The 25,003-nt window shown below is 46.4% G+C and overlaps 1 protein-coding gene across 1 annotated transcript in view; it reads right to left on the reverse strand.

Annotated features, from left to right (window-relative positions):
- Positions 1–25,003, reverse strand: part of LOC128401536 (myosin-16) — a 69,189-nt gene that overhangs the window by 31,399 nt on the left and 12,787 nt on the right. The window contains exons 10-25 of the mRNA XM_053364701.1: positions 24,668–24,771; positions 21,959–22,097; positions 20,497–20,765; positions 19,137–19,307; positions 18,055–18,234; positions 16,868–16,994; positions 15,844–15,905; positions 14,115–14,202; positions 12,813–12,930; positions 10,977–11,097; positions 10,109–10,245; positions 8,093–8,174; positions 5,679–5,852; positions 4,579–4,806; positions 4,162–4,266; positions 3,087–3,173 (exon numbers count right to left, since the gene is read on the reverse strand). Of these exons, the coding sequence (XP_053220676.1) occupies positions 3,087–3,173; positions 4,162–4,266; positions 4,579–4,806; positions 5,679–5,852; positions 8,093–8,174; positions 10,109–10,245; positions 10,977–11,097; positions 12,813–12,930; positions 14,115–14,202; positions 15,844–15,905; positions 16,868–16,994; positions 18,055–18,234; positions 19,137–19,307; positions 20,497–20,765; positions 21,959–22,097; positions 24,668–24,771 (2,192 nt within the window). The remainder of the gene's footprint in view (positions 1–3,086; positions 3,174–4,161; positions 4,267–4,578; positions 4,807–5,678; positions 5,853–8,092; positions 8,175–10,108; positions 10,246–10,976; positions 11,098–12,812; positions 12,931–14,114; positions 14,203–15,843; positions 15,906–16,867; positions 16,995–18,054; positions 18,235–19,136; positions 19,308–20,496; positions 20,766–21,958; positions 22,098–24,667; positions 24,772–25,003) is intronic.

The following is a 25,003-nucleotide window of genomic DNA, read 5'->3' on the forward strand; positions in this document are numbered from 1 at the left end:
AAAAGTCCGTTGAATCTGATTTGTTTGATGATTTAAAGTCACAAGCACCCGAGGGGAGGTTAGATTCTCTTGAGTTTTCTGATCGTGAGCTTAGCTTACAGGCATCTCTTCAATCTGACAATGATTTACAACCTGAAACTAGTGGTTCACTTAGTCCCATTAAGTCTGAGGAGTCTGACTCTCCTTCTGGACTAAGACGTTCAGATAGAAAGAGACAGAAGCCACAACGTTTTGCAGATGAACATTTTAATACTGTGTATGCCAATAAGGCAGTTTTTGAGCCAAAAAGCTACAATGATGTTCAGAAATTACCTAAGCAACAAGCTGCAAATTGGTATAAAGCTATGAACTCTGAGATAGCTTCTTTAAAAGAGCATAACACTTGGTCTCTTGTACCACAAACCCCAGATATGAGACTTATTGATTCAAAATGGGTTTATAGAGTTAAAATGAATGACAAAAATGAAGTTGTAAGGTACAAAGCAAGATTAGTTGCTAGGGGTTTTCAACAAATTCCTGGCGAAGATTATGATTTGTGTTATTCACCAAGTGTAACATATGAAACAGTTAAGCTTTTGTTAAAAGATGCATCACAATGTGGAAAAGCCCACTAAGCAATGTTTATCTGCTCTTAAGAGAGTGGTAATGTACCTTAAACACACCAAACATTATAGGTTGCAGTTTACAACATGTATTGACAAAGGTTTTGAAATTTTCTGCGATGCATCTCATGCAGTGGAACAAAATAATTGCAGGGGTGTGTCTGGTATGGTGTTTTGTTATAACGGTTATCCATTTGAATGGAAGTCCCAGACACAAACCATTATTTGTCTCTCCACAACAGAGAGTGAATTATGTGCATGCGTTCAGGCCACTCGTGATGTAGAATGGTATCTGCAAGTATTTGCAGACCTACAGATGCAAGTAACACTACCAGTAAAAGTTTACCTTGATTCCCAGAGCGGACTTGCTATCCTGTGTTCAGAGACCAATACGCAGCGCACTAGAGTCTTACGGTTACGTTTACAGTTTGTAAAGAAACTAATTGCTGACGAAATGATTGTATTTGAATATGTTCCAGGTGACAATCAAATTGCGGACATTTTTACTAAAGCACTTCCAAAGGTTACACATGAAAGACATGTACAAAGTATGCTTTATGTTTTTGTTCCACAATGATGAACCGCAGGGGAAATGTTGAATGGTTTCTTTAAATGTAAAGGTTCATCATTGTTGCACCCGATGTGTATGTCTTTAAGGGGCCACAGCAAGGGCCAGAGTAAGATAACGAGACCCAGCTTTACAGCTGTGAAATGTAGCAGGTGCTGCTGAGTTGTATTTGATTAAGGTGTGTCAGCATTTGGGTGTAGTATATAAGGAGCAGCACCTAGCTCTCCCATTACCCTGGGGGATGGGTTGGTGGTTGGGTCTGGTTTGGTTGTTAATGTATTTAGTGTAAAAGGAGTTTTTGTTTTTCTTATTAAAACCTTGTTTAAGTTATTTTTGAGTCCTTTCTTTTTAATGCATGGTCTCCCCAGCAAGCTCTCTGCGCTACTAAACTGCAAACAGCCAACATAAAGTACACAAAGCATTCAAAAACCATATTGTCAGGAAAGCATTGTTTAATGTATGGATAAGATACAAGGACTTACTGGAAAATAAAACTCCAAGGTGGTTGTCACCGATGGAGGCAAAGGCCCAGAAAAAGCTCAATATGGAGGACAAATGGCCGAAATATTGGGAAATTTTGGAACAAGAAGGAGACAAATTGAAATTGCAGAGTTTTGAGAAACTAAAAAACAAAGTGCGAGATTGGCTTCATTATTATCAGATAATGGAGGCATATAATTTGGATAAGAAAATTGGCTTCCAGGTGGAAAAATCAAAATTAGAAACAGAACTGTTAGAACCCAAAACTAAGAATTTGTCAAGAATGTATAACTTGCTGTTGAAATGGAATACTCAGGATGAAACGGTGAAATCTGCTATGATTAAATGGGCGCAAGATGTTGGACATAATATCATGTTTGCTGACTGGGAACAGTTATGGACCACAGGTATGAACTTTACGGCATGTAATGCCTTAAGAGAGAATATTATGAAAATGATATACAGGTGGTACATGACCCCAGTCAAGCTTGCAAAAATTTACCATTTGCCCGATAATAAATGTTGGAAATGTAAAGAAACTGAAGGTACGTTCTTTCACCTTTGGTGGACGTGCCCAAGGATTAAGGCTTTCTGGGAAATGATATATAATGAACTGAAAAAGGTATTTAAATATACCTTCTTGAAGAAACCAGAGGCCTTTCTTCTGGGCATCGTCAGCCAATTGGTGCCAAAGAAGGACAGAACTTTTTTTATGTACGCTACAACAGCAGCAAGAATACTCATTGCAAAATATTGGAAGACACAAGATCTACCCACTTTGGAAGAATGGCAGATGAAGGTGATGGACTACATGGAATTGGCAGAAATGACTGGCAGAATCCGAGACCAGGGAGAAGAGTCGGTGGAAGAAGATTGGAATAAATTTAAAGACTATCTACAGAAATATTGTAAAATTAATGAATGATAGAATGATGTTGGATAGCAATTAAGGGGTTTCCAGCTGTAATGCTCTAAGAGATATGAAAAAAGGGTTATAAATGGGTTAAAATTTAATGGTAAGGATTTGCTGAACCAATAAATTGAAGCGGATACAAAAAAGGGAGGTATGAAGAGGTCCGGGAAATAAGTTAAAGGAAAAGAAGTAACAGAAAATGTGTGTGTTTTTAACTGTTTTTATTTTGTATTTTTCTATTTTCTTTTTCATTTTTACCGTATTATTCTAAAAAAGCTTAATAAATATTTCATTAAAAAAAAATCTACTATATGTTATTGGGGCTCCTGGAGGTCACAAGCCCCTCCCTCTGCGCATGCGCACACACACACCTGCGCTTTTGCTATTGCCACATGGTTTCCAGTCACATATCCATTGCGCATAGGGCGGGACAGTGTAGAATCTCGAGGCGTTATTCGCATGACAAGTGCCGTAGCCCAATGGCAGATCAAGACAGCACCCCAGTCGGCCAATCGGTACTGACCTCATGTATCTGGGTGCTAAGTTTGCTGTTGTTTTTGGTGAGATGATTCACTTTGTCCTCCTCAGCCTGAAGGTCGTCCAGAGTTTTCTAAGGAGAGACGGAGAACAAGGGAAACTTGTCATGGCCAAAGGGAACTAAAGAGAAGCCAGGAGGCATTCCTCTTTGAGATCAGGCCATCTGATCTGATCTGGCCATCCAAGAATTTTTTCTGGCTCTAGAAATTTTGACAGAAGTCACACACACACACACACACACACACACACACACACACACACACACACCAATAGACACAGCACAGGAGTTGGAAACATCCTGATGGGGATTCACATTCTCTCCCCTTCCTGGTAAAGGTAAAGGTACCCCTGCCCGTACGGGCCAGTCTTGCCAGACTCTAGGGTTGTGCGCTCATCTCACTCTATAGGCCGGGAGCCAGCGCTGTCCACAGACACTTCCGGGTCACGTGGCCAGCGTGACAAGCTGCATCTGGCAAGCCAGCGCAGCACACGGAAGCGCCATTTACCTTCCCGCTGGTAAGCGGTCCCTATTTATCTACTTGCACTTGATGTGCTTTCGAACTGCTAGGTTGGCAGGCGCTGGGACCGAACGACGGGAGCGCACCCCGCTGCGGGGATTCGAACCGCCGACCATGCGATCGGCAAGTCCTAGGCGCTGAGGTTTTACCCACAGCGCCACCCGTGTCCCCCCCTTCCTGGTAGGGTGGGGCAAATTGGTCCCTTTCATTTCTCTCAGTTGCTCATTTTTCCAATCTTGAATTCAGTTCCCACATTTCTGCAGCAATTTGCAGTTTCATTATATAATAATAATAATAATAATCAGGAAAATTCATCTGCATTTTAAGTGACAATTGTTCCTAATAAACACCTGCAACAAACTACACTTCCCATAATTCTTTGGAGGAAACCATGCCTGTCAAAGTGGTACAGCAGTGAATTAAATGTATAATGCAGATGTGGCACAAGGTCTCCTGAGAGAGATTTCCTTGGAAAGGCAGGCTATATTTATCTTTTTTTTCTGCTTTGTCTTTATGGTACAGCTTGTGACTGGGCTTTCTTACCTGGTGCAACTCCTCCAGAGCCCGCTTCTCCTTCTGGAGTTTGGTGACAGCGTCTTCCCGTGCCGAAAGGTCCGTGGTCAGGGTTCTGACTCTGTGGTCCAAAGCCTGGAGGGGAGAAGGGAGACCTATTAATGTAGGCCCAACCACAACTCAGCTTGTTTAGCCGTTACAAAATCCAAGACCAGGTGCCAACCAAAAGAGGGAACCTGCCATTTTATCAGGATCCCACAAGATCAAAACTCAAATCTCTGGCACTGAACCTTATCCATTCTCCTTCTTTGGATGTTTTAGGCAGAAATTATTAACTGTCGAAAAGCCACATGTTCCCCCCAACCCAATAGCAACCCAAGAGTCTGCATCGAGAAAGGATGTCCAAAATAGATTTCCCGCTTGGCGCCAGGTTCAAGGAAGACTTACCTGTTTCTCTTTCTCTGTCTTGGCGAGGGTGGTTTCTAGGCCCTCAAGGTCCATCTTGAGATCATTGAGCTCTCCCTCCAGTTTGCGCTTGTTGGCGCCCAGAGACGCAGCTGCACCTTCCTCCTCCTCCAAGCGTTCTTTCATATCTGAGACCTGACTCTCCAGGTCCATCTTGGATTTCATCATTTGGGTCAGGCGTTCCTCAGCATCCATCAGATTCTCTTGTTCCTGAAAGGGGACAGGCAAATGGTGACCCAAGGACCAGTTCTTCCCGGATGCTACTGCCACATCCCTTCAATGAAGCTGAATGTTGGAAGATTCAGTGTTCAACTCCCACAGGAGGCGGTCATCAATTTGGGTGGCTTTAAAAGAGGATTTAGATAAATTCATGAAGGAGAGGGCTATCAATGGTTACCAGCCATGATGGCTATGCAGTGCCATCACAGCTGGACCAGAGGCGTAGCAAGGTCAGGTGGTACCCAGGGCGAAAACATTTTTGTCATGATACGATAATCTTTATTGTCATTGTCCCATACAGAACAACGAAACTGAAAATCTACGTCAGACATTCAGAAACCAACAAGCCTGCTATCCCATCTATCCCAGCCCGGTTAGCCCCCTAAAAACTCTGATACCCCATAATTAAATACAATATACGTACTCCCATAGAGACTACCTTAAAGGTAAAGGGACCCCTGACCATTAGGTCCAGTCGTGACCAACTCTAGGGTTGCGCGCTCATCTCGCTCTATAGGCCGAGGGAGCCGGCGTTTGTCCGCAGACAGCTTCCGGGTCATGTGGCCAGCATGACTAAGCCGCTTCTGTCGAACCAGAGCAGCACACAGAAATGCAATTTACCTTCCCATTGGAGCGGTACCTATTTATCTACTTGCACTTTGATGTGCTTTCGAACTGCTTACTTGAGTTCAAAGTCACATTCCAGCCAAGCATAAACACTAAATGAGGATGTGGTGCAAGACAGATTGGAGGTGTGGCCCGGGGAGAGTTCCAAGGGCCAGCTAGAGAGGCCTGGGGGCCATGTTGGTCCCACAAGCCAGAGCTTTCTCACCCCTGCCCTGCAAAGTGTTTTGGTGACTCACGGCCTGCAGCTGGATGGTCAAGTCATTCTTCTCCTGGCTAAGGGTGTTTGTCTTTTCTTCCAGCTCTTTGACACGGTCCATCAGCTCCTGCGTCTTGGACATGGCGCTCCTCAGCTCCTCCTCCTTTGCTTTCATCTCCTCCTCTTGCCGGGCCACATTCAGCAGAGGTTTGACCTATGGAGAAGGGGACCCGGGGCCACAAAGTGAGCATGGGGGGGGGGGCAGGCAGGTTGCCCATCCCTGCCTTGCCATAATAACTCAGGAAATCAAAATTCTTAGATCCAGGCTTGCTCTTCCACAAACGGTCAAGTTCCTTCCTGTTGCAGAAGGATATTTTATCCAGCAGAGGGTCCTTCTGATGGGGGGGGGGGCGTGGAGAGAGAGAAAGGTGAACTTTGCCAGTTCCTCCCCTAACCAACATCACCCCCTACTTTGTTCCATGGGATCTTCTGGAACAGATGTGAGAGAGATGTAGGCATTGCCAAAGAGGCATTTTTTATGATTTGGAACACAATGAACATTCAGATGAAGGCTAAATATTTTATTAAATAGCCCATAGAAGCTACAAAGCACTGTTATTCTCTTATTCGGTCTTTGGTTTCTGGGGACTTTGTCAACAACAGGTGTGAAGCCTGGAGATGGTATTGGAGGGGTAACTGGTGCACAGAACTTCCGAAGTCCAGCCTGTGCAGCAGTTCTCCCTAACAAATGTGTTTCGGGGGCTTCTGTTGCTAACGGAGAAATCTGAGGGCTCCCTTGGACAAAAAACAAGGACACCAGCCAGGAATACCAGAGCAAAACAGCAGCCAGTAGGCTTGGTCTTTACTGAAGACTGTCGCCACAGGACTCCCACCTGCCACAAGGTGGAACAAGATGGAAGCCCCAAACAAAAGAGAACCCAAACTTTTATTAGCTGCTAATCCCCATGTTACACCCCCCCCAAACTATATCACTAATACATCATGGGTACATCATGAAAGGGGAGGTCTGGTGGCAGTAATCTGAGCATCCTGGACCCTGCCCCATGGTTCTCCTTGCCCTCCACCAAACACCCATCAAGTGTAACAAAAGAGGTATTTACATTTCCCTGTTTCCCAGCCAAGTTAATCACACCCTTTTGTCTTCATCTGGGTTTGTTATTTCTGGAATAGCTACCTGTCCGGCACTCAGGTATCAGGATGCCAGGGGTTATCACTCAGGCAGAGGGGCTGCTGAGGAGCTGAGCTCACATGTCTATATGAATTTCTGAAGTTTTCCCAGTGAGCCAGTACATAGATATATTTATCAGTGAATTCTTACATTTGGTATCGTGCAGCAAAGGCCCTTTGAATAGATAGGAAGAAACTGTGATGAAGTGTTTTGTGGGGACAAATCACAAAAGTCACAAAAGTGATTGTGCTGATTGTGGTAGTGGGCTGCATGTGCATGATATCTGCTGGAGGGGCAACCCCCCTTCCAACCTATACATAAATTCCTGCAACACTATACTGTACATCCATTCCAACCAAAGTAACTGATGCTGTTACATAAGCCGTAGCTGGTGTTTGGGTAGCACATCCATTGCCCACCAGGGTGAAAGACTAACCAATATTGGCAGGAAGTTGACAGAAACAACTCCCTTATTCCAGGTGCTTTATTCCAGCCTTATCTTAAAAGATTAACATCCTCACACAGTGCCAACTCAATGGAACAAGGCGTGAGAAACTACGAGGTTATGGCATAAACAGAATGAGTCACTTAATGGCCCAGACATGAAGGATTTCTAAGTATTATGGGGGCATGTGAGCAGCAAACAGTGGGCACTATCCCAAGCTCCTTGAGATAACAAGAATCTCCCTCAATATAACACTACAGCGCAGGGGCGGGGATTAAGCGGGGGGGGGGAATAGCCTTCCTTCCAATTCCACCAGCATTTTGCTCACAGGATCTCTAGATCCAAGCCATTCTGGGTTTTTCAGGTTGGATTTTAACTACTTATGGTCAGCTGCTTTGGGGTCTCTCTGCTGAAAAACCACATACCTGTTTATTTTTAAATATAGAAACGAACGAAAGGAAACCTCTTATTTTGGTTAATTAATGAAATTTATAAACTGCTTAATGGAAATAAATCTCTAAGGCATTTTCATGAAGCAGTGCAATTTTTTTTTAAAAAATACATTTTGCACTTCACATGGCTCCCGTGTTGTACTGCAAAACCCCAGCTTCTTTTCAGGGTGTTCCTTCAGGTGGGAAACGGCTCCTTCCCTTTTTCCTTGTCAATAATTAACCGAAACTCACAATGGGACTCCTTAGCATCAAACAAAGGGGCTGATAGATTCTCCTCCTGTTTCCTTGTTTTCCAGAATTGCCCCGGTCACCAAGCCAGCTCCTCCCCTCCTGGACCCACAATGCTGAGCTGGGTTGTTTGGCCTCACCTTGTTATACAGCTTCCACCAGCCCCAGTACCGCATCTGCAAGAACTTGCGCACATTCCTCTGGATAAGCATCAGGCCCAGCCTGCAATGGAAAGGAAAAATGGGTTGCAGAGTCCATCATCACCTGGAGGGACCTAGGTTCCCTGCCCCTTGATTTAACCCAACCAGAAGATTCTTACCACCCCCCACCTACAATGGGACTACATTATTAGATGGGTGGAGCCACCCACCTGTCCATCACCTGACACCATCACGAGATCCGGAGGCGACCTCAAATGGCCTGCCCATCGGTGCCAATCAGCTGATTGGGGCCAGCAATACAGGGGCTGCTCACAGTACCTATCAGCTGATCGCTACCGAGAACAGCCCATTAGTGGGGAACTCCCTAGTGATGCTGAGCTAAGCCACTTCTTTACCTGCCATCACATATGGCAGAGGTTCTCAACCTGTGGGTCCCCAGATGTTGTTGTCCCATCATCCCTGGCCACTGGTCATGCTAGCTAGGAATGATGGGAGTTGTAGTCCAACAACATCTGGGGACCCACAGGTTGAGAAACACTGACATATGGGACCGTGTCTGAAACGGGGGCCAGTTGCAGGTCAGTGATAACTCACATGGCGTCAGTGACATTAACTCTTTATTCAAAGAAACAAAACTCAGGAGACTAGGCCTAGTGACAACAGCAACTCTTCCCGGTAGGTCTTGCCCCAATGAGGCAACTGCGAGGACTGAAGGTCCCCTCCTTCCCACCGCTCCCTAAGATGCCTACTTCCCTGGGTCTTCCCCAAGCTTTCTGAGACTCTGCCAAAAGTCTGTCTCTGCTCTGCCCTCTGCATACCTCTTCTGGTCCTGGGAGACGAGGCGGGAGGGCAGTTTGTAACAGCAGGAGGGGGAGACCCATTGCCTTCTTTAGCAGCCATCTCATCTCTGCCTCTTGCCCCTCTCCAGCTTCCGCTTCTGATTCTGGACTGCTCTCTGTCATAGCCTCTTCCTGCTCACTAAACCCTGTTACCTCTTTAGCTTTCGACACCTCCTGCTCCCTCTTCTGCCTCTGACCGCTCATCATCGACCCGCCATCAATCCCTGGGCTCTGAGCCTTCTTCCCTTTGGGGGTTCCCCAGCTGGTGCCCCCCAACATTCCTCTGCATCCAGCCAGAGGCAGGGGTGTGTGTGTTGGAGGGCAATGGCTTTGCCAGACCTAATTAGGACCCTCGCCAAGCACAATTAGGCCTGCAGGCTGGGGGTTCCCCATCTCCCAGTTTAAACTGGGGGTTCCCCATCCCCTGATTTAAACTGGGCTGGGGTTTCCTGGCTCACAGAGCCCCTTCACTGGCACCACATTGAACTGTGCTAGCCAGGCCCAGCACACAAGCTACAAGCACTACCAGAGTGGTGCATACTCTGGTTATCTCCCGCTTGGACTACTGCAATGCGCTCTACGTGGGGCTACCTTTGAAGGTGACCCGGAAACTACAACTAATCCAGAATGTGGCAGCTAGACTGGTGACTGGGGGCGGCCGCCGAGACCACATAACACAGGTCCTGAAAGACCTACATTGGCTCTCAGTACATTTCCGAGCACAATTCAAAGTGTTGGTGTTGACCTTTAAAGCCCGAAACGGCCTCGGCCCAGTATACTTGAAGGAGCGTCTCTACTCCCATCATTCTGCCCAGACGCTGAGGTCCAGTGCTGAGGGCCTTCTGGCGGTTCCCTCACTGCGAGAAGCAAAGCTACAGGGAACCAGGCAGAGGGCCTTCTCGGTAGTGGCGTCCGCCCTGTGGAACACCCTCCCACCAGATGTCAAAGAGATAAACAACTACCTGACATTTAGAAAACATCTGAAGGCAGCCCTCTTCAGGGAAGTTTTTAATGTGTGACATTTTGATGTATTTTTAATCTTTGTTGGAAGCTGCCCAGAGTGGCTGAGGAAACCCAGCCAGATGGGCAGGGTACAAATAATAAATTATTATTATTATTATTATTATTATTATTATTATTATTATTACTACTACACCTCCTGTCTAGCATCTTCTTGAACTCAATCCTCATCAGGAAGCCCCGGCCCCGGCATTGCAGCATGGTCATGATCTTTGCCAAACGCTCATCTCGCATGTCTTCCAGCTTGGCCAAGATTCCAGCGCGGAAGAAGACCTTTGAAAGCAAGGAGCAGCACGCCCGTCAAGACACTGCAGGAGAATGATTGCACCGCCAGCTCACCCTGCAAAGCTCTGTTTCACATATGATCTCGAAGGATACAGAGACCACTTCTTCTACAAGAAGCCACGGACGGGGGGGGGGGGGAACCGCTCCCCTCAAAAGGAACAGTAAGGCTGCTAGAACAGTGATTGCTGCTAGGAGGAAGTCACAAACTATACCCTTAAAGGAGGACTGGATTTGTAAACTAAATGAATATTTAATTTTGGCAAAATTAACTGCTATAATAAGGAATCAGTCGAATCAAAAATTAAAAAAAGGAGTGGAAATGTTTTGATGAATATACGGCAAAATATTGCTCAAAAAGTGATACGCTAATATGCCTAGATTAAAATGTGAAGTGCTGGATGGAAGAAAAATTAGTAATGAATGATAAGAAAAGACAATAAGAATATACAGATGATCTGAGAAGATGGTATGATTATTGTAAATTGTATAATGTGGAGGAAATCGAGTGGGGGCGGAGGGGAGTGGGAGGAAGGAGAAAAGAATAATATGATGGATTGAGGAAATGTAAATGTAAATTTATGAGGGGATGGTGTTGGCTTTGGTATATCTCTATTGTAATGTAATATGTGAAAACCAAGAAAGAAAGAAAGAAAGAAAGAAAGAAAGAAAGAAAGAAAGAAAGAAAAGGAACAGTAAGGCCAGACTGAAGCCTGCCGTACCTTCGTGTGCCCAATTTTGTACTCATTCTCCCCCAGGTCCAGAGATCCCAGGAGAAGTTCTGAGGCCTTCTTGTTGTCCACAAATCCCTGAGGGATCACATTGGGGTTCAGCACCTGGTACCTGACAAGAGAAAGACACAAGCGGCCACTGAGAACTTTCAAGAACCACAATCTGGTGGCTGGTGGGCCACAGAACAGCTAAGCAAAGTGCTGGGGGAGAGTAATAGCCAGTAAGGCAACACAGATGGGCACCAGCCTTGCTCTGCCAGCTCCCCAACCCAGCCAATCACGGGAGCTAATCGAGAGAGGAGGGATAAGGCCTGAAGTGCATCATGGCAGGACATGGGATGAATTCTGCTGCCATGCATCTCACCACACTGAGTTCCCCCAGCCCTCTCTTCTCTTTCGTGGTAAGTTCTGCTGGGTTCGGATGCTTGGAGAGCCACAACGCCTCTCCTTCTGGCAGGACCAAGCCAGCAGGAAATCACACGGAGCAAGCTGGAGTTTATTAGCAAAAACAGCATCAACGCAGGAGCGTCAGGCCGAATGAGCAGCTCAACTCCAGTAAGACTTGCTCCTATGTACCAGCTGCAGAGACTGAAGGTCCCCCACAGACGCCTAAATCCCCATCTTCCAAGGGGTTTTTTCCCCAAGCAGCCAGAGACTGCGCCTGCACATATCACGAATCTCTCCTCCGCCCTCTTCAGGCCTCTTCTGAGGGGAGAGAGACTTTCTGCAGGCAATGTCTTTTCCACCTGCCTTGCCCCACCCTCCAGCCCCAGACCATGACACTGAGAAGCAGCTGGGAAGAGAGTAGCTCAGGGGTAGCTTTCAAAGATAATTTTATGGGTTGTGTGTTCTAGTTTCTCAATCTGATCCTTTTGCGTGGTTTTGTATGTTTTGTGGTATTTTATGCATTGTGATTTCCTGTTATTTTATTGATTATAAATTAGTAACTCTTTATTGTAATTGGTAAGTATAAACTGTTTAATTATTATTTCCTGATGCTTAATTTTACTCTTTGATATTGGATTCTAAAGGATTGTTGAATATTGCTTTATTTGATATAAGTTGCTTATTTTAAAGTTCCTGAGACATTTCATATAGTATCTGATGGTTACTATTAATGTTTGATGTTGTTGTTGTTGTTATTTGTTGGGAGCCACCCAGAGTGGCTAGGCCAACACAGCCAGATGGGCGGTGTATAAATATAAAAGTATTATTATTATTATTGTTCTTGTTGTTGTTGTTGCTATTCTGATTCTGGGAGACCAGGACAGAGGGGAGGTTGTCACAGCAGGAGGAGACACCCAGGACTCTTCCCCAACCTGACTCATCTCTGCCCCTTGGCCTCCCTCCTCTCCTGCTTTAGCTTCTGCCTCTGTTTCTGGCCTTCTCTCTGCCACAGACTCTCCCTGCTCACTAAGGCCTGTTACCTCATCAGCTTCCAACACCTCCTCCACCCAAGCTTCTCTCTCTTCTCCCTCTGACCGCTCCTCCTCATCCCACCACCCCTCTCCTGGCTCTGAACCTTTCCCCCCTGGGCGTTTACCAGCTGGTTCCTCCCACCATTCCTCTGCGTCCAATCGGTCCACGACACCTGCACCCCCTTAGCAGCTACTACTGAGAAGTGGGTGCAACAAACACTTCATCCGTAGCTCTGCTGGGGCTGGAGGAGAATTTTGATCAGTCTGGTTGTTCATCATCTAACTGGCAGTTCCAGCCAACATGGCCAATGACCAGGCCAGGTGGGGTTGTAGCTCATCAACACCAGGAGAGCGACAGGCATTCCATCCCCATCCTAAAAATGCATGGCCTGTTGATGATTATATTCACCTTTGCTTGAACTCAGGGTACTGCAACCTGTTGGGGAAACCTTTCCGGCAAATACGGATACCTTCCAAAACGCCGTTACAGGCCAGCTGGTGCAAGATCAGGTGCGCATCCACCACACCTGCAAAAGACAGAGCGCGACGTTTCCATTTCATGGCTGCGAGAGCAAAAACTGCTGCGGGACTGTTGCTTGGAACGAGACTGGCTCAGTCAGGGCTGAGTGAATTAGGGTGCTACCTTGAAAACTAAAGAAGAGGCGCTCAAGCAAATGGTGGAGCGCTGGAGGGAAAGGGTCTAGAATCAGAGCCTCCGTGAGCTAGTCTTTTGGATGCTTTGCTTCCTGTGGCAATTCACCAAGCCAATTGGACTATGCTCCATGGAACAAGATGTTTCAGCCTGAATGCAGTCACCCGCCCCCCTTCCCAAGTCAACTGGGACAAGACTGAGGGGAAAAATAATGTCTCCTCTTCTGCCCAAATGGTTGTTTAAAATTCGGGGTGCTGCTGATCTGAATAAGTCAACTTAACTCATTCATAACAGCAGCACCCCAAATTCTAAACAGCCATTATATCTGTGCAAGAAAGGGCCATGTGTCTGATAGGAAAGGACAGCTGCTGCATCTTTCTGGAAAGAAAAAAACGGAAGAGGATGCATGACCTTATTCATTATTTTAGTAACTGCTTGTTTGTTTTCTCGGGGTTTCCTACAACATTAGGACTGGACTTCTTCTTGCCCTGTTAGACTGCAGGATTGGTTTAAAATGCATTTTACTTTTGTAAACTGCTTGGTGACATTCCTTGGAACACAAGCAGTACAGAAGTACGATCAAATAAACGAGTTAAAAGAATTATCTGGCCTAGAACCGATGACTTCCCTCCTCCTCTTTCGTTTGTTATTTACAGTGTGCTGAATGGTTATTTAACCAGCCCTCCTTATATACCTATGAGACGCGGGTGGCGCTGTGGATTAAACCACTGAGCCTTGGGCTTGCCGATCAGAAGGTCAGCGGTTTGAATCCCCGCGACGGGGTGAGCTCCCGTTGCTCGGTCCCTGCTCCTGTCAACCTAGCAGTTCGAAAGCACGTCAAAGTGCAAGTAGATGAATAGGTACCGCTCCAGCGGGAAGGTAAACGGTGTTTCCATGCACTGCGGCTTAGTCATGCTGGCCACATGACCCGGAAGCTGTACGCTGGCTCCCTTGGCCAATAAAGCAAGATGAGTGCTGCAACCCCAGAGTCGGTCACGACTGGACCTTTTTTATATTTACAATTTTTAAAAGGGAAAGAAGAACAGCAAAGCTCCGTACCGGACTGCTTGAACTCGTTTGGAACGATACAGCGGACGAAATGAGGGGCTGTGCTGTGCAAAGTGGTCATCAGCTTGTTCAGCTGCTCCTGAAACAGGAAGAGGAAATGAAACAGGAGGGTAGTCAGGCAGGGGGAGAATATTGCATTCATTTCATAAAATTTATATCCTGCTTGATTGCAAAGAAGAAGAAGAAGAAGACACCTCAAGGTGGTTTACACAAAAATGTAAACTCACTGGTGAAAACTGTTAAAAACAACTATATAAAACATTCAGAAAAACTAAAATCAGATTAAGGCACGCATCAGCATTCTACATATCCAGGCAGACTTGTCTAAGGAAAAATGTGTTTAGCAGGTGCAGAAAAGTGTACAGTGAAGGCACCTGCCTGGGATCAATAGGCAGGGAATTTCGAAGGGCGGGTGCTGCCACACGAATCAATTTCTTACAAATGCTAAACAGGTATCCTGTGACATTTGTCACAGTGCCGGCTTTGTGCCAGACAGAAGCAGCCGAGTGGGCATGGTGCCAGGTGATCTCGCAGGTAAACCAGTCCCACGTTGTTAAGGGCTTGGTTGTTGTGGGCGCCTGTCTTTCTCGAGAGACAATGGAGTGCGCCTCCAGGGGTGAAGTCAAACTGCTACGTTAGCAGAACCAAAGTAACCTCTCTAGGGCACAAACCTGGGCAGTGTACATGGAGCTCCTGGGCTGACCAGATGACAAGACGCCCCACTCTGCCTGGCTGATGTGGTCCAAAGGAAAACAGAGCAAGACATTTGGCACCAGCTCAGCTGCAGGAGTTGATAGAAGGAGGCGTACAAGGAGCCATCCAACCATCTTAGGGTCTTCACTCTGGATTTGTGTAGGGTTGATTCCTTAGCCTTTTTTTCTCTTGAAGATATCTCACAAAGCAGTGGAGGGCTGCCATTGATACACTGATGGTAATACCTTGAACTTGGCCTGGTAGGGATGCTTTCGTTTTTCCTTCCAGCAATCCTGAAGGCCCGCCAGAGCCAAACATCCCTGTTCCATGACTGTAGGTCACCACACCAGTTGCTGGGTTTCTGGCTGGTTCTCAACACACACACACACCACAGAAGCAAAAGAAGTGCCACGTGGCTATTCACTGATGCCGATGACAGAAGTGGAGTTCCCTTACCACGTGAGAATTTAGTTAATGAATTTTGGAAACAGATTGGTATAGAAATATCGGAAATTGTGGGTAGGAAGGTGGGAATAGCTAAATTAATGGTTCTTATTAGTCTGTGTAGCACTGAGTTACAAACAAAAGAGGAATGTAAATGGGTAAAATTGATGGTAACAGCAGCCAGACAGGTTATAGCGAGTAACTGGAAAAATGCAGAAGGGTTAGGGGTGAACCAATGGAGGAAAAAACTGAATAATATTATAATTTTAGAATATCTAACTGTGAAGATACACAGAATGAAAGGGTTTAAGGTCAGTGAGAAAGAGGAGGCTTGGTTTGAGAAGAAATTGAATTCTTTGGGTAGGTTTGAACAATTTGGGGCAATTAAAATGTTAAAAGTTAAGTAAACCTTGTGGATGGAGGAGTGTTAACATATATAAAATTGTACATATGGTTGATTTGAATATGTTATTAATGATTATGTATACCCAATGTACCAGCCGCCTGGGAGGTTTCACTGTTTGTGTTTTGGTTGTTGGTAAAAAATAAAATTTTAAACATTCTCTTACCAGGTGAGACTTACCCTATAGAAGTTGGAGACAGTCATAAAGGAGGATCCCCTTTTCTGCTTCTTGGTTGTACCAGCTGAGGAAAACATGGAACTGAAGATGATTCAAATGTATATGGAAATAAATTCATGTATAGACAAAACCTAGGATGCTTCCCTATTTTCACCTCAGAGGCTGAGGGGTTACTAAGGCGGCCATTTCAGCGCAGCAGCACCTTGGAAGTCGAACAGACTCCATTCCAGATTTGTTCAAAAACCAGATTGTGGCTTCTGATTGGCTGCAGGAAGCTCCTGCAGCCAACCAGAAGCGGCAGAAGCCCCATCAAACATTCGGGTTCCAAAAGAACGTTCACAAACCGGAACAATCACTTCCGGGTTTCGATTGTTCAGGAGCAAAAATGTCCGAGTTCCAGGGCGTTTGGGATCAAAGGTGCGACTGTACTCGCAGAAACAATGTTTCTGGTGGGGGTTTGGTAATGTGACTTTGCAATAACAACATTCGTAGGCGGACAGATTTCCAAGTTGACAGAATCGTAGAATCAAAGAATTGTAGAGTTGGTAGGGACCACGTGGATCATTTAGACCCACCCACTGCTGGGCAAGAATCTTTTGCCCAATGTGGTCTTGAACCCAGAACCCTAAAATTAAGAGTCTTGTGCTCTACTGACTGAACTGTCCGTCAAGGAAGGACAGGGGCCACATAGCTCAGCAGCACAACAACCCAGTGAGGGAGGTTAGCCTTAGAGACAGTCAGGCATTAAGCTTCATGGCAGAGTGGGGACTAGAACTCCGTTCTCTCAGGTCTGAATCCAGAACTCTAACCACTTCGCCACACTGCCTGATGGACGTGGCAGTCCACAATATCTGAAGTACACCAGGTATAGTGGACGGAACACCGTACCGGGGAGACTTTGGGCAAGTCACGCTCTCTCAGCTTAACCTTACCTGGTGGGGTTGTTGTGAGCAGGAAATGGGACAACCTAACCGGAGTTGTTCGCTGGGTTTGGGATAGGAAATGCAAGCAAAGAGATCCACGCACCTGCGGCCTCCTCTTCTTTGAAGAGAGTGCAGAGCAGGGCCATCCCGGACTTCTGGAACAAGCCCACCACCGTTTCGTTCAGGGGGTCCTTGTTCTTCTCCAGCCACCCGGTGATATTGTAACCCACCTGGAGCAAGAAAGTGTTAGAATTCCTGCTCCGTGACTGCAGTCATGGGATTGTTGTCTTTCACATGACGGTGTATGCTTTGACTCCACAGAGTGGGAAGTGACGGAGACAGGATGCTTGTGTTACTGTGTCCTTTGTTCTTTTTCTCTTTGCTGTCTGATGCTAGAGAGAGAGGGAGCCATGTTGCAGTGCTCCGTGTGTGTTTATATGTAAATAAAGTAGATTAGCCAAAATGCTGAGTTGCTGAGGTCTGTCATGCGCATGATGCGCAAACTCTGTGGATCCCTAAGTGTGCCAGTGTCGGTTGGCATCGGTCGCTGTGATGTTTGGGCTGAAGAAAGCTTTTGAAGCTCCCAAACAATCGACCAGGAGGGAGGGAACATGCCAGTCGGGCATGTGTCTCTGCCAGGGTCCTACTCAAGTGTAGGCTGAACTCCTGGCAACAAGGAGAGGAAAAAGTGGGCATAGTGGCACTCAGGAATGACATGACCACAACACCCAGCTCTGTCTTCCGAAACCTGGTGCCCTCAGGATGTTGCTGGGATACAAGCCTCATTCCAGACATGTGGTTTATATACTTATGTGTTTGCCTTGTACATTAATGAACATTTATTCTAGATTTATTCTAGATGGGACGCGGGTGGCGCTGTGGGTAAAAGCCTCAGCTCCTAGGGCTTGCCGATCGAAAGGTCGGCGGTTCGAATCCCCGCGGCGGGGTGCGCTCCCGTTGCTCGGTCCCAGCGCCTGCCAACCTAGCAGTTCAAAAGCACCCCCGGGTGCAAGTAGATAAATAGGGACCGCTTACTGGCGGGAAGGTAAACGGCGTTTCCGTGTGCGGCTCTGGCTCGCCAGAGCAGCGATGTCACGCTGGCCACGTGACCCGGAAGTGTCTCCGGACAGCGCTGGCCCCCGGCCTCTTAAGTGAGATGGGCGCACAACCCTAGAGTCTGTCAAGACTGGCCCGTACGGGCAGGGGTACCTTTACCTTTTTATTCTAGATTTGAGACCTTAGAATTCTTGTAACAGTATACAAATGTAATTAAATAATAATACTACTCACGGTGCCAGCATAATGCACCAGCTCAAAGTGGGCTTCGGCCCCTTTGCCTTTGCCTCCTTTGGGCTTCAGGAAGTTGGGGGACTTCCCTAGATGATTATCGTAGAGAGCAGCCTTGAAGGTCGCGTCGGTTGCCTTGGGGAACACACACTGCTCTTCAAGGATGGAGAAGATGCCCATGGGCTGGAGAGAAGGAGGACCCAGTAAGAAAACACACACACACACACACAAACACACACAAGCCCTGGATTTAAATAAGTCCTCCTTGGTGTCTGCAAAGTGTTTGCAAAGTCAGCAGTGAAAATAAATAAATTTAATAATAATAACAATAACAACAATAATAATAATTTATTTATACCTTGCCCATCCGGCTGGGTTTCCCCAGCCACTCTGGGTGGCTCCCAACAGATTAAAAACAGATTAAAACATAAAACACTAAAAACTTCCCTAAACAGGGTTGCCTTCAGATGTCTTCTAAAAGTCAGATATTTCCTTGACATCTGATGGGAGGGCGTTCCACAGGGCAGGCACCACCACCGAGAAGGCCCTCTACCTGGTTCCCTGTAACCTCACATCTCGCAGTGAGGGAACTGCCAGAAGGCCCTCAGAGCTGGACCTCAGTGTCCGGGCAGAGTAGGGATTTATCATGAATGCGCAAAAAATAAGGACATGTGGAGGGAGTGATGAATATTAAGAATCTGTGCAGATAGTACTATCTCAGCAGGCTAAGGTGCGGGGTTGTGGCGAAACAGAAATAACTGCTTTGCCTTGCTGCCATGTGCCTTGCCCCACCTGAATCTGGCGAAGGAGCATCGCCATTGGTACCCACTTGGGGCAAGATCATGCCGATTTGGGGTGAAATCTCATCCAAAATGGCCGCCATCTTGCCTCAAATTGACGCTGATGGCGGTGGCACTTCTCAGTAGCTGGTGGAGGCAACAGGGCAGGTGAGGCCTCCACGGGTGTGCTGCCTGAAGGGGCGAGTTCTGCCACCTGAGCCAGCGGCCTCACTTGCCTCACGGCTGGGCCGGCTCTGCCAAGCCACCAGAGGCCGGCCATGCTTCAGGCTGGCGAGAGAGGCTCACCTTTTCCAGGAGCTCAATGCAAGCCTGCAGATCCAGACCAAAGTCGATGAAGACCCAGTCAATCCCTTCTCGCTTGTACTCCTCCTGCTCCAGCACAAACATGTGGTGGTTGAAGAACTGCTGCAGCTTCTCGTTGGTGAAGTTGATGCAGAGCTGTTCAAAGCTGTTGAACTGCAAAGGGAATAGAAACGAAGGCCTGCGTCAGGGGCCGCTGGCAAGTGTGCGCCATGGGAAAGGGGGATGGAGTCTGACATGGCAGAGGGGGGCAGTGAATTGCAGGGAACTTCACCAGCCAGGAGGAACGCGGGTGGCGCTGTGCGTTAAACCACAGAGCCTAGGACTTGCCGATCAGAAGGTCGGCGGTTCAAATCCCCACGACGGGGTGAGCTCCCGTTGCTTGGTCCCTGCTCCTGCCAACCTAGCAGTTCGAAAGCACGCCAGTGCAAGTAGATAAATAGGTAACACTCCGGCGGGAAGGTAAAAGGCATTGTGAGGACTTGGAGAGGCAAGCAACTGATCTCTGCAGTGGGTCACTATGGGTCCATCTCCATGTAAACACTGACAGTCTGGAAGGAGTTTTTAATCTATCTATCTGGAATTGATATACTGCTTAATAGTAATAATTTCTAAGTGTCGTACATATTTTTTTTTAAGGATTCAAAGGATAAAAACCATGGAAATTCATCCTAGAAACAGTAAACAATCTCACAATCCATGCTGAAACAGGAAAGCCTTGGGTGCTATCTGCACTGTAACATTTAAAGCAGTACCATACCACTTTAAACAGTTGTGGCGTCCCCGGAAATAATCGTGAGAAGCTTAGTTAGCTAAGGGCACTGAGAGTGGCTGGGAGGCCCCTATTCGCTTCGCAGAACTGCTGTTTCACATTCAGTCCATGAGAACCCTGGGGATTGTAGCTCTGGGTGGAGAACTGGGCATTTTCTGAACATTGGCTGGAGGACTACACTGTAAAATTCAGGGAAGAGCCAATTTAGAAGGGTGGCTCTATGTTTCGGTTCTCTTCTGAATGTGCACATTTGACAGATATGGCTTCAGATATGGGTCTGAGCTGGTGAAAGGCAGTTCCCTGCATTCCTAAAACCCCATAGCATGCCGGGAAAACCCCAAGGTCTGCAAAAGTACCCCAAAAATATATTTAAAGGACAAAAGAAGCACAAGGAATGCCACAAATAGGTTGGGATGGAAAAACAAGACGACCAGGGTGGGAAGAGCAGTGGAATGGAGTATCCTGACAGTAGGGGTGGCTGGAAAACTGGACAGGAGAGATCTAAACTGCAACATTTTGTTGCAGACCCCACCTGCAAACCTCCCGCTAGAGCTGTTTCTAGTTTCCCTGTACCTCAAAGATTTCAAAGCCAGCGATATCCAGCACTCCGATAAAGAACTGCCTTTGCATCTTGGTGTCCAGGGTCTTGTTGATCCTGACGACTAGCCACTTGAACATCTTGTCGTAGACGGCTTTGCCCAGGGCACCGACGGAGTTGTGGCACTGGTCCATGTTCTGCCCCTTCTGCACAAACTCGTTGCCCACTTTCACCCGGGGCCGGGTGATGCCCTTCTGGAGTTCCCCAGAGTTGAGAGCCATGAGGTGGGCGACTTTGTCGGCCACTGCCAAAAGACCAAAGGCACAGATTAATCGGAAGGGGAGCAAACTGCTGGCCATGACGAAGGCCCCCGTTTCCTCAGACAAGGAAACCACAACCATTTCTGCAAGTTCTGCTAGGCCGCTGTTGCAGAAAGGACAACACAAGCACAGACAGTGCCTGCCTGCGCAGAAGTAAGTCCAATGGGGCTAAGGGCTTGTTCATACTTCCGCTTCCCCCACCCCTAGATAGCACGGGTTCAAGCGGCTTTGTCTTTGCCCCATTGCTTTCCCCCAGAAAAATCCACTCTTTAGTGCTAAATTGGAGCAAACAACAATCCACAGAAAACCCAAGTGCTGTTCATTCGGATTCAGCACTAAACTGTGGCTTTTCCTGGGGGAAGAGGCAGAGCAAACGGAAATGTGAATAAACCATCAACCACATGTTTAATTAAGGTTTTAAACTACATTTTAAAAAATTATATTTTATTAAGTTTCAACATTTTTAACATCTACAATCCAACAAACAATCCCCCCCTCATATTTTATCAACTTCCCACCCCATTTTCCACTTCTTGATGTTGCTTCCACTTCTGCTTCTCCCTATCTTCTGCCTCTTGAAATCATAACCACAATACTATAATCTACAGTGGTACCTAGGTTTTTGAACATCTCCGTTGACAAACATTTCAGTTTCCGAACCCCGTAAACCCAGAAGTAAACGCTTTAGTTTTTGAACACGCCTCAGAAGTTGAACATGCCACGCAGCTTCCGCTGAGTGCAAGATCCTGAGGCCTAGCTGTCAGCTATTCAATTTTCAGTTTTCGAACGTTTCAAAACTCGAACGGTCTTCCGGAATGGATTAAGTTCAAAAACAGAGGTACCACTGTAATTCCTTATGTGGCTCATAGCTCAAATCAAAGTAGTCCAAAAAAGGCTTCCATTCTTCCACAAAACACTCATCAGATTCTCTTAATTTTGCCAGTTCTGCATAGTCCATTATTTTACATAATGTCAACACTTTGAGTTGCAAAACAGTGAATTCCTTTGAATTTGAGATTTGACCGGCATCCCTTATTTAGTTGGGGAGGGTGTGGCACTTGAGATGTTGTTGAACTCAAATTCCCATCAGCCCCAGGCACTATGGCCAACGGCCAGGGACGATGGGAGTTGTAGTCCCACAACAACTGGTTCCTGCTGCTCCTCCCCGCTCTGTTACCTTCAGCGGTGTCAACTTCTGCCTGCTCCTCTCTTGGCTTCTGCTTGAATTTCATGTTGCCGAAGTGCATTATGCCTCCAGTCAGCTTATAAACACTTATCTTCTCTTCTTGAGTGAAGCCTAGGACATCAAAGGCCACCTGGAAGAGAGGAATCATTATCATTTCCAAACCTTGTGTACCGTTTCTCAATAGGTGTCAAAGCACTCCACAACCCCCAGCTCCAATTTAGATATTGCAGCCAGCAGTTCAATCACCACCACCATCGAAACTGGAATAATTAAGCCTAAAACCCCTCAACTCCTGGAGGCATGTTGAAAAGAAACATTCTCGTTTGCTTCTGGAAAAATAAATAGGTAGAGAACAGTACAAGAGTTGTAGCTTCATTCTAGAGCATCTCCTCTATATGCAGAAGATCCCAAGTTTCATCCCTGGCATTCCCGGGTAGGCCTGGCAAAGACTCCTGCCTGAGAACCTGGATCAGTGTAGACCACTGGTCTTTGATTGGTGGCTCAGTCAAGACCCTCAAATGGTGGCATCCTGATCTAAGGTGGTCTGCAGCAGCAGCAATAGGAGACGAAGGGAGGAGGAAGGGAGAATAATAATAAGGCCCCCAGTGCATGCTTGGGTTAAAGGTGGGTTGTGAGTCTAAAAAGGTTGGATACTGTGGGTGTAAGCAATGCCCAGGTATGTGGACCAGTGATTGTTAAGTATAATTGCTTAATTGACACTGAAATGGAGAATGCCTATGTGTATTGCTGAAAGGGTTTAACTGGAAGATTCCATTGAAGCTAAGGAAGAGCAAAAAGGGCTCTCTGTTGCTGTTCTCTGCTCGCTAACTCATGAGTGTTTAACATTAGATCAGGTGATTAAGGTATTGAATTGCAAATCTCCACTTTGAAAGATAGTTGCTGTTAGTTTTTGTTCCCAGGCTCTGCGGGAGTAAGATGCCTTTCCAGGAGCTCAATAGCCTTGGGGCTGGAATGCAGGCTAACGGAGCCAGTGTGTGTGTGTGTGTGTGTGTGTGTGTGTGTGTGTGAGAGAGAGAGAGAGAGAGAGAGAGAGAGAGAGAGAGAGAGCTATGTTTGTCAACTCTGATTATATGTTATTTTATTCCTAAGAAGATGCTGAGCCTATGATTGGGTAAGGATATGTTTTATAGAATGATTTGGGTGTAGCTTTGGTGCTTTTGTTCTGTTTTGAAGAAAGTTCCACAAGGAAAGTTTTTGAATAATATCTAACGGGTCTGGAAAATGCTTCATTCCAAAAAGAGAGAGCCAGTTTTCATCCATCTGGTTGCTACAAGTTGCACAATATTAACATCTGCAATAGTAATCTGATTCAGTACGAGGCAGCTTCCTATGTGGACTTGATTACACTCCCCTCCCTGCCCTCTCATTTCCTTAACGTATCTGAGCGAGGCTAAAGACTGCCAAGCTGTGCTTATAGCCCTTAGGCTGCCATCTTTTGCTACCGTTTCCCTCCTACACCCAAAATACAACAGGTGCTCATTTGGGAAATGATTTACAATGAGCGTAAGAAAATGTTCAAATGCTCCTTCCCTTAAAAAACACTGAAGCCTTCCTGCTAGGAATTATGGGAGATGAACCCCCCCCCCCAAAATACAGGAGAGTCCTTATGTATGTTACAGTCACTGCCAGAATTCTAATTGCAAAAGGTTGGAAGGGAGAGGATACCCCATCTAAAACAGACTAGCAAAATAAAATAAGAGAGCATGCTGAACTGGTGAGATTATCAGCAAGGCTAAGAGATGTTACAGACACACACACACACACACACACACACACACACACACACACACATCGAGAGTGGGTTATATACGGAGTTTATGTAAAAGAACATTGTCAAAAGATCAATTCCTTGCTAGGTTTTGATTGAGCTTCAGTGTGTAAATAGGGTCACTGTATAAAATAAAATTTATGGTAAGTAAAATAACATGGAGAAAGTAAAGTTTAAGCGCATATTTAAGGAATTTAATTCAGGAATGCAAGGGGAAGATCGGAGGTCTTGAAAAATGTAATCACAAATGGACGTACAAAGTGTGCATTAGTTAAAGAATGAAGAACCATTTATTTTGTATTTCTCATTTTGTCTATAATATAGTAATAGTAATAGTAATTTATTATTTGTACCCCGCCCATCTGGCTGGGTTTCCCCAGCCACTCTGGGCGGCTTCCAACAAAGATTAAAAATACATTAAAATGTCACACATTAAAAACTTCCCTGAACAGGGCTGCCTTCAGATGTCTTCTAAATGTCAGGTAGTTGTTTATCTCTTTGATGGGAGAGTGTTCCACAGGGCGGGCGCCACTACCGAGAAGGCCCTCTGCCTGGTTCCCTGTAACTTGGCTTCTCACAGTGAGGGAACCGCCAGAAGGCCCTCAGCACTGGACCTCAGTGTCTGGGCAGAATGATGGGGGTGGAGACGCTCCTTCAGGTATACTGGACCAAGGCCGTTTAGGGCTTTAAAGGTCAACACCAACACTTTGAATTGTGCTCGGAAACGTCCTGGAAGCCAATGTAGGTCTTTCAGGACCGGTGTTGTATGGTCTCGGCGGCCGCCCCCAGTCACCAGTCTAGCTGCTGCAATAATATCTATTGTACACTTCTGTTATAAAGTTTTCAATCAATAAAACACTCAAAAGTGGGGGGCGGACAAAATGCAACAGGTGCTGCCTTTGCAAACTTACATCTGTGAGAAGCAGTTCCTCTCCGTCGTCCATGTTGTCAACAACCGTGACTCCTTGGCTTGTCCAGTGGTACTCCTTGGGGTCCGGCACACAAAGCAAGGATGCTGTCACATAAAAGGAATGTCAGGATGCAAAAACTGTGGTCCTTTTTTAAGAACTCTGCTGAATCAGCCCCGATAGTTAGCTCAGCATTCTCTTCTTGCTAGGGATAGAAGGACCTGTCCATCTCACTTGCCTCAGCTTCTCATTTCCCCCCTTCTCAAATTCGTGCTAAAATCCAGTTCTTACAAAGCATCTTCCCATAAAGATTTCATCCAGCCCATCTAGTCTAAAAGC

This window comes from Podarcis raffonei, chromosome 14, assembly GCF_027172205.1.
Source record: "Podarcis raffonei isolate rPodRaf1 chromosome 14, rPodRaf1.pri, whole genome shotgun sequence".
NCBI lineage: Eukaryota > Metazoa > Chordata > Lepidosauria > Squamata > Lacertidae > Podarcis > Podarcis raffonei.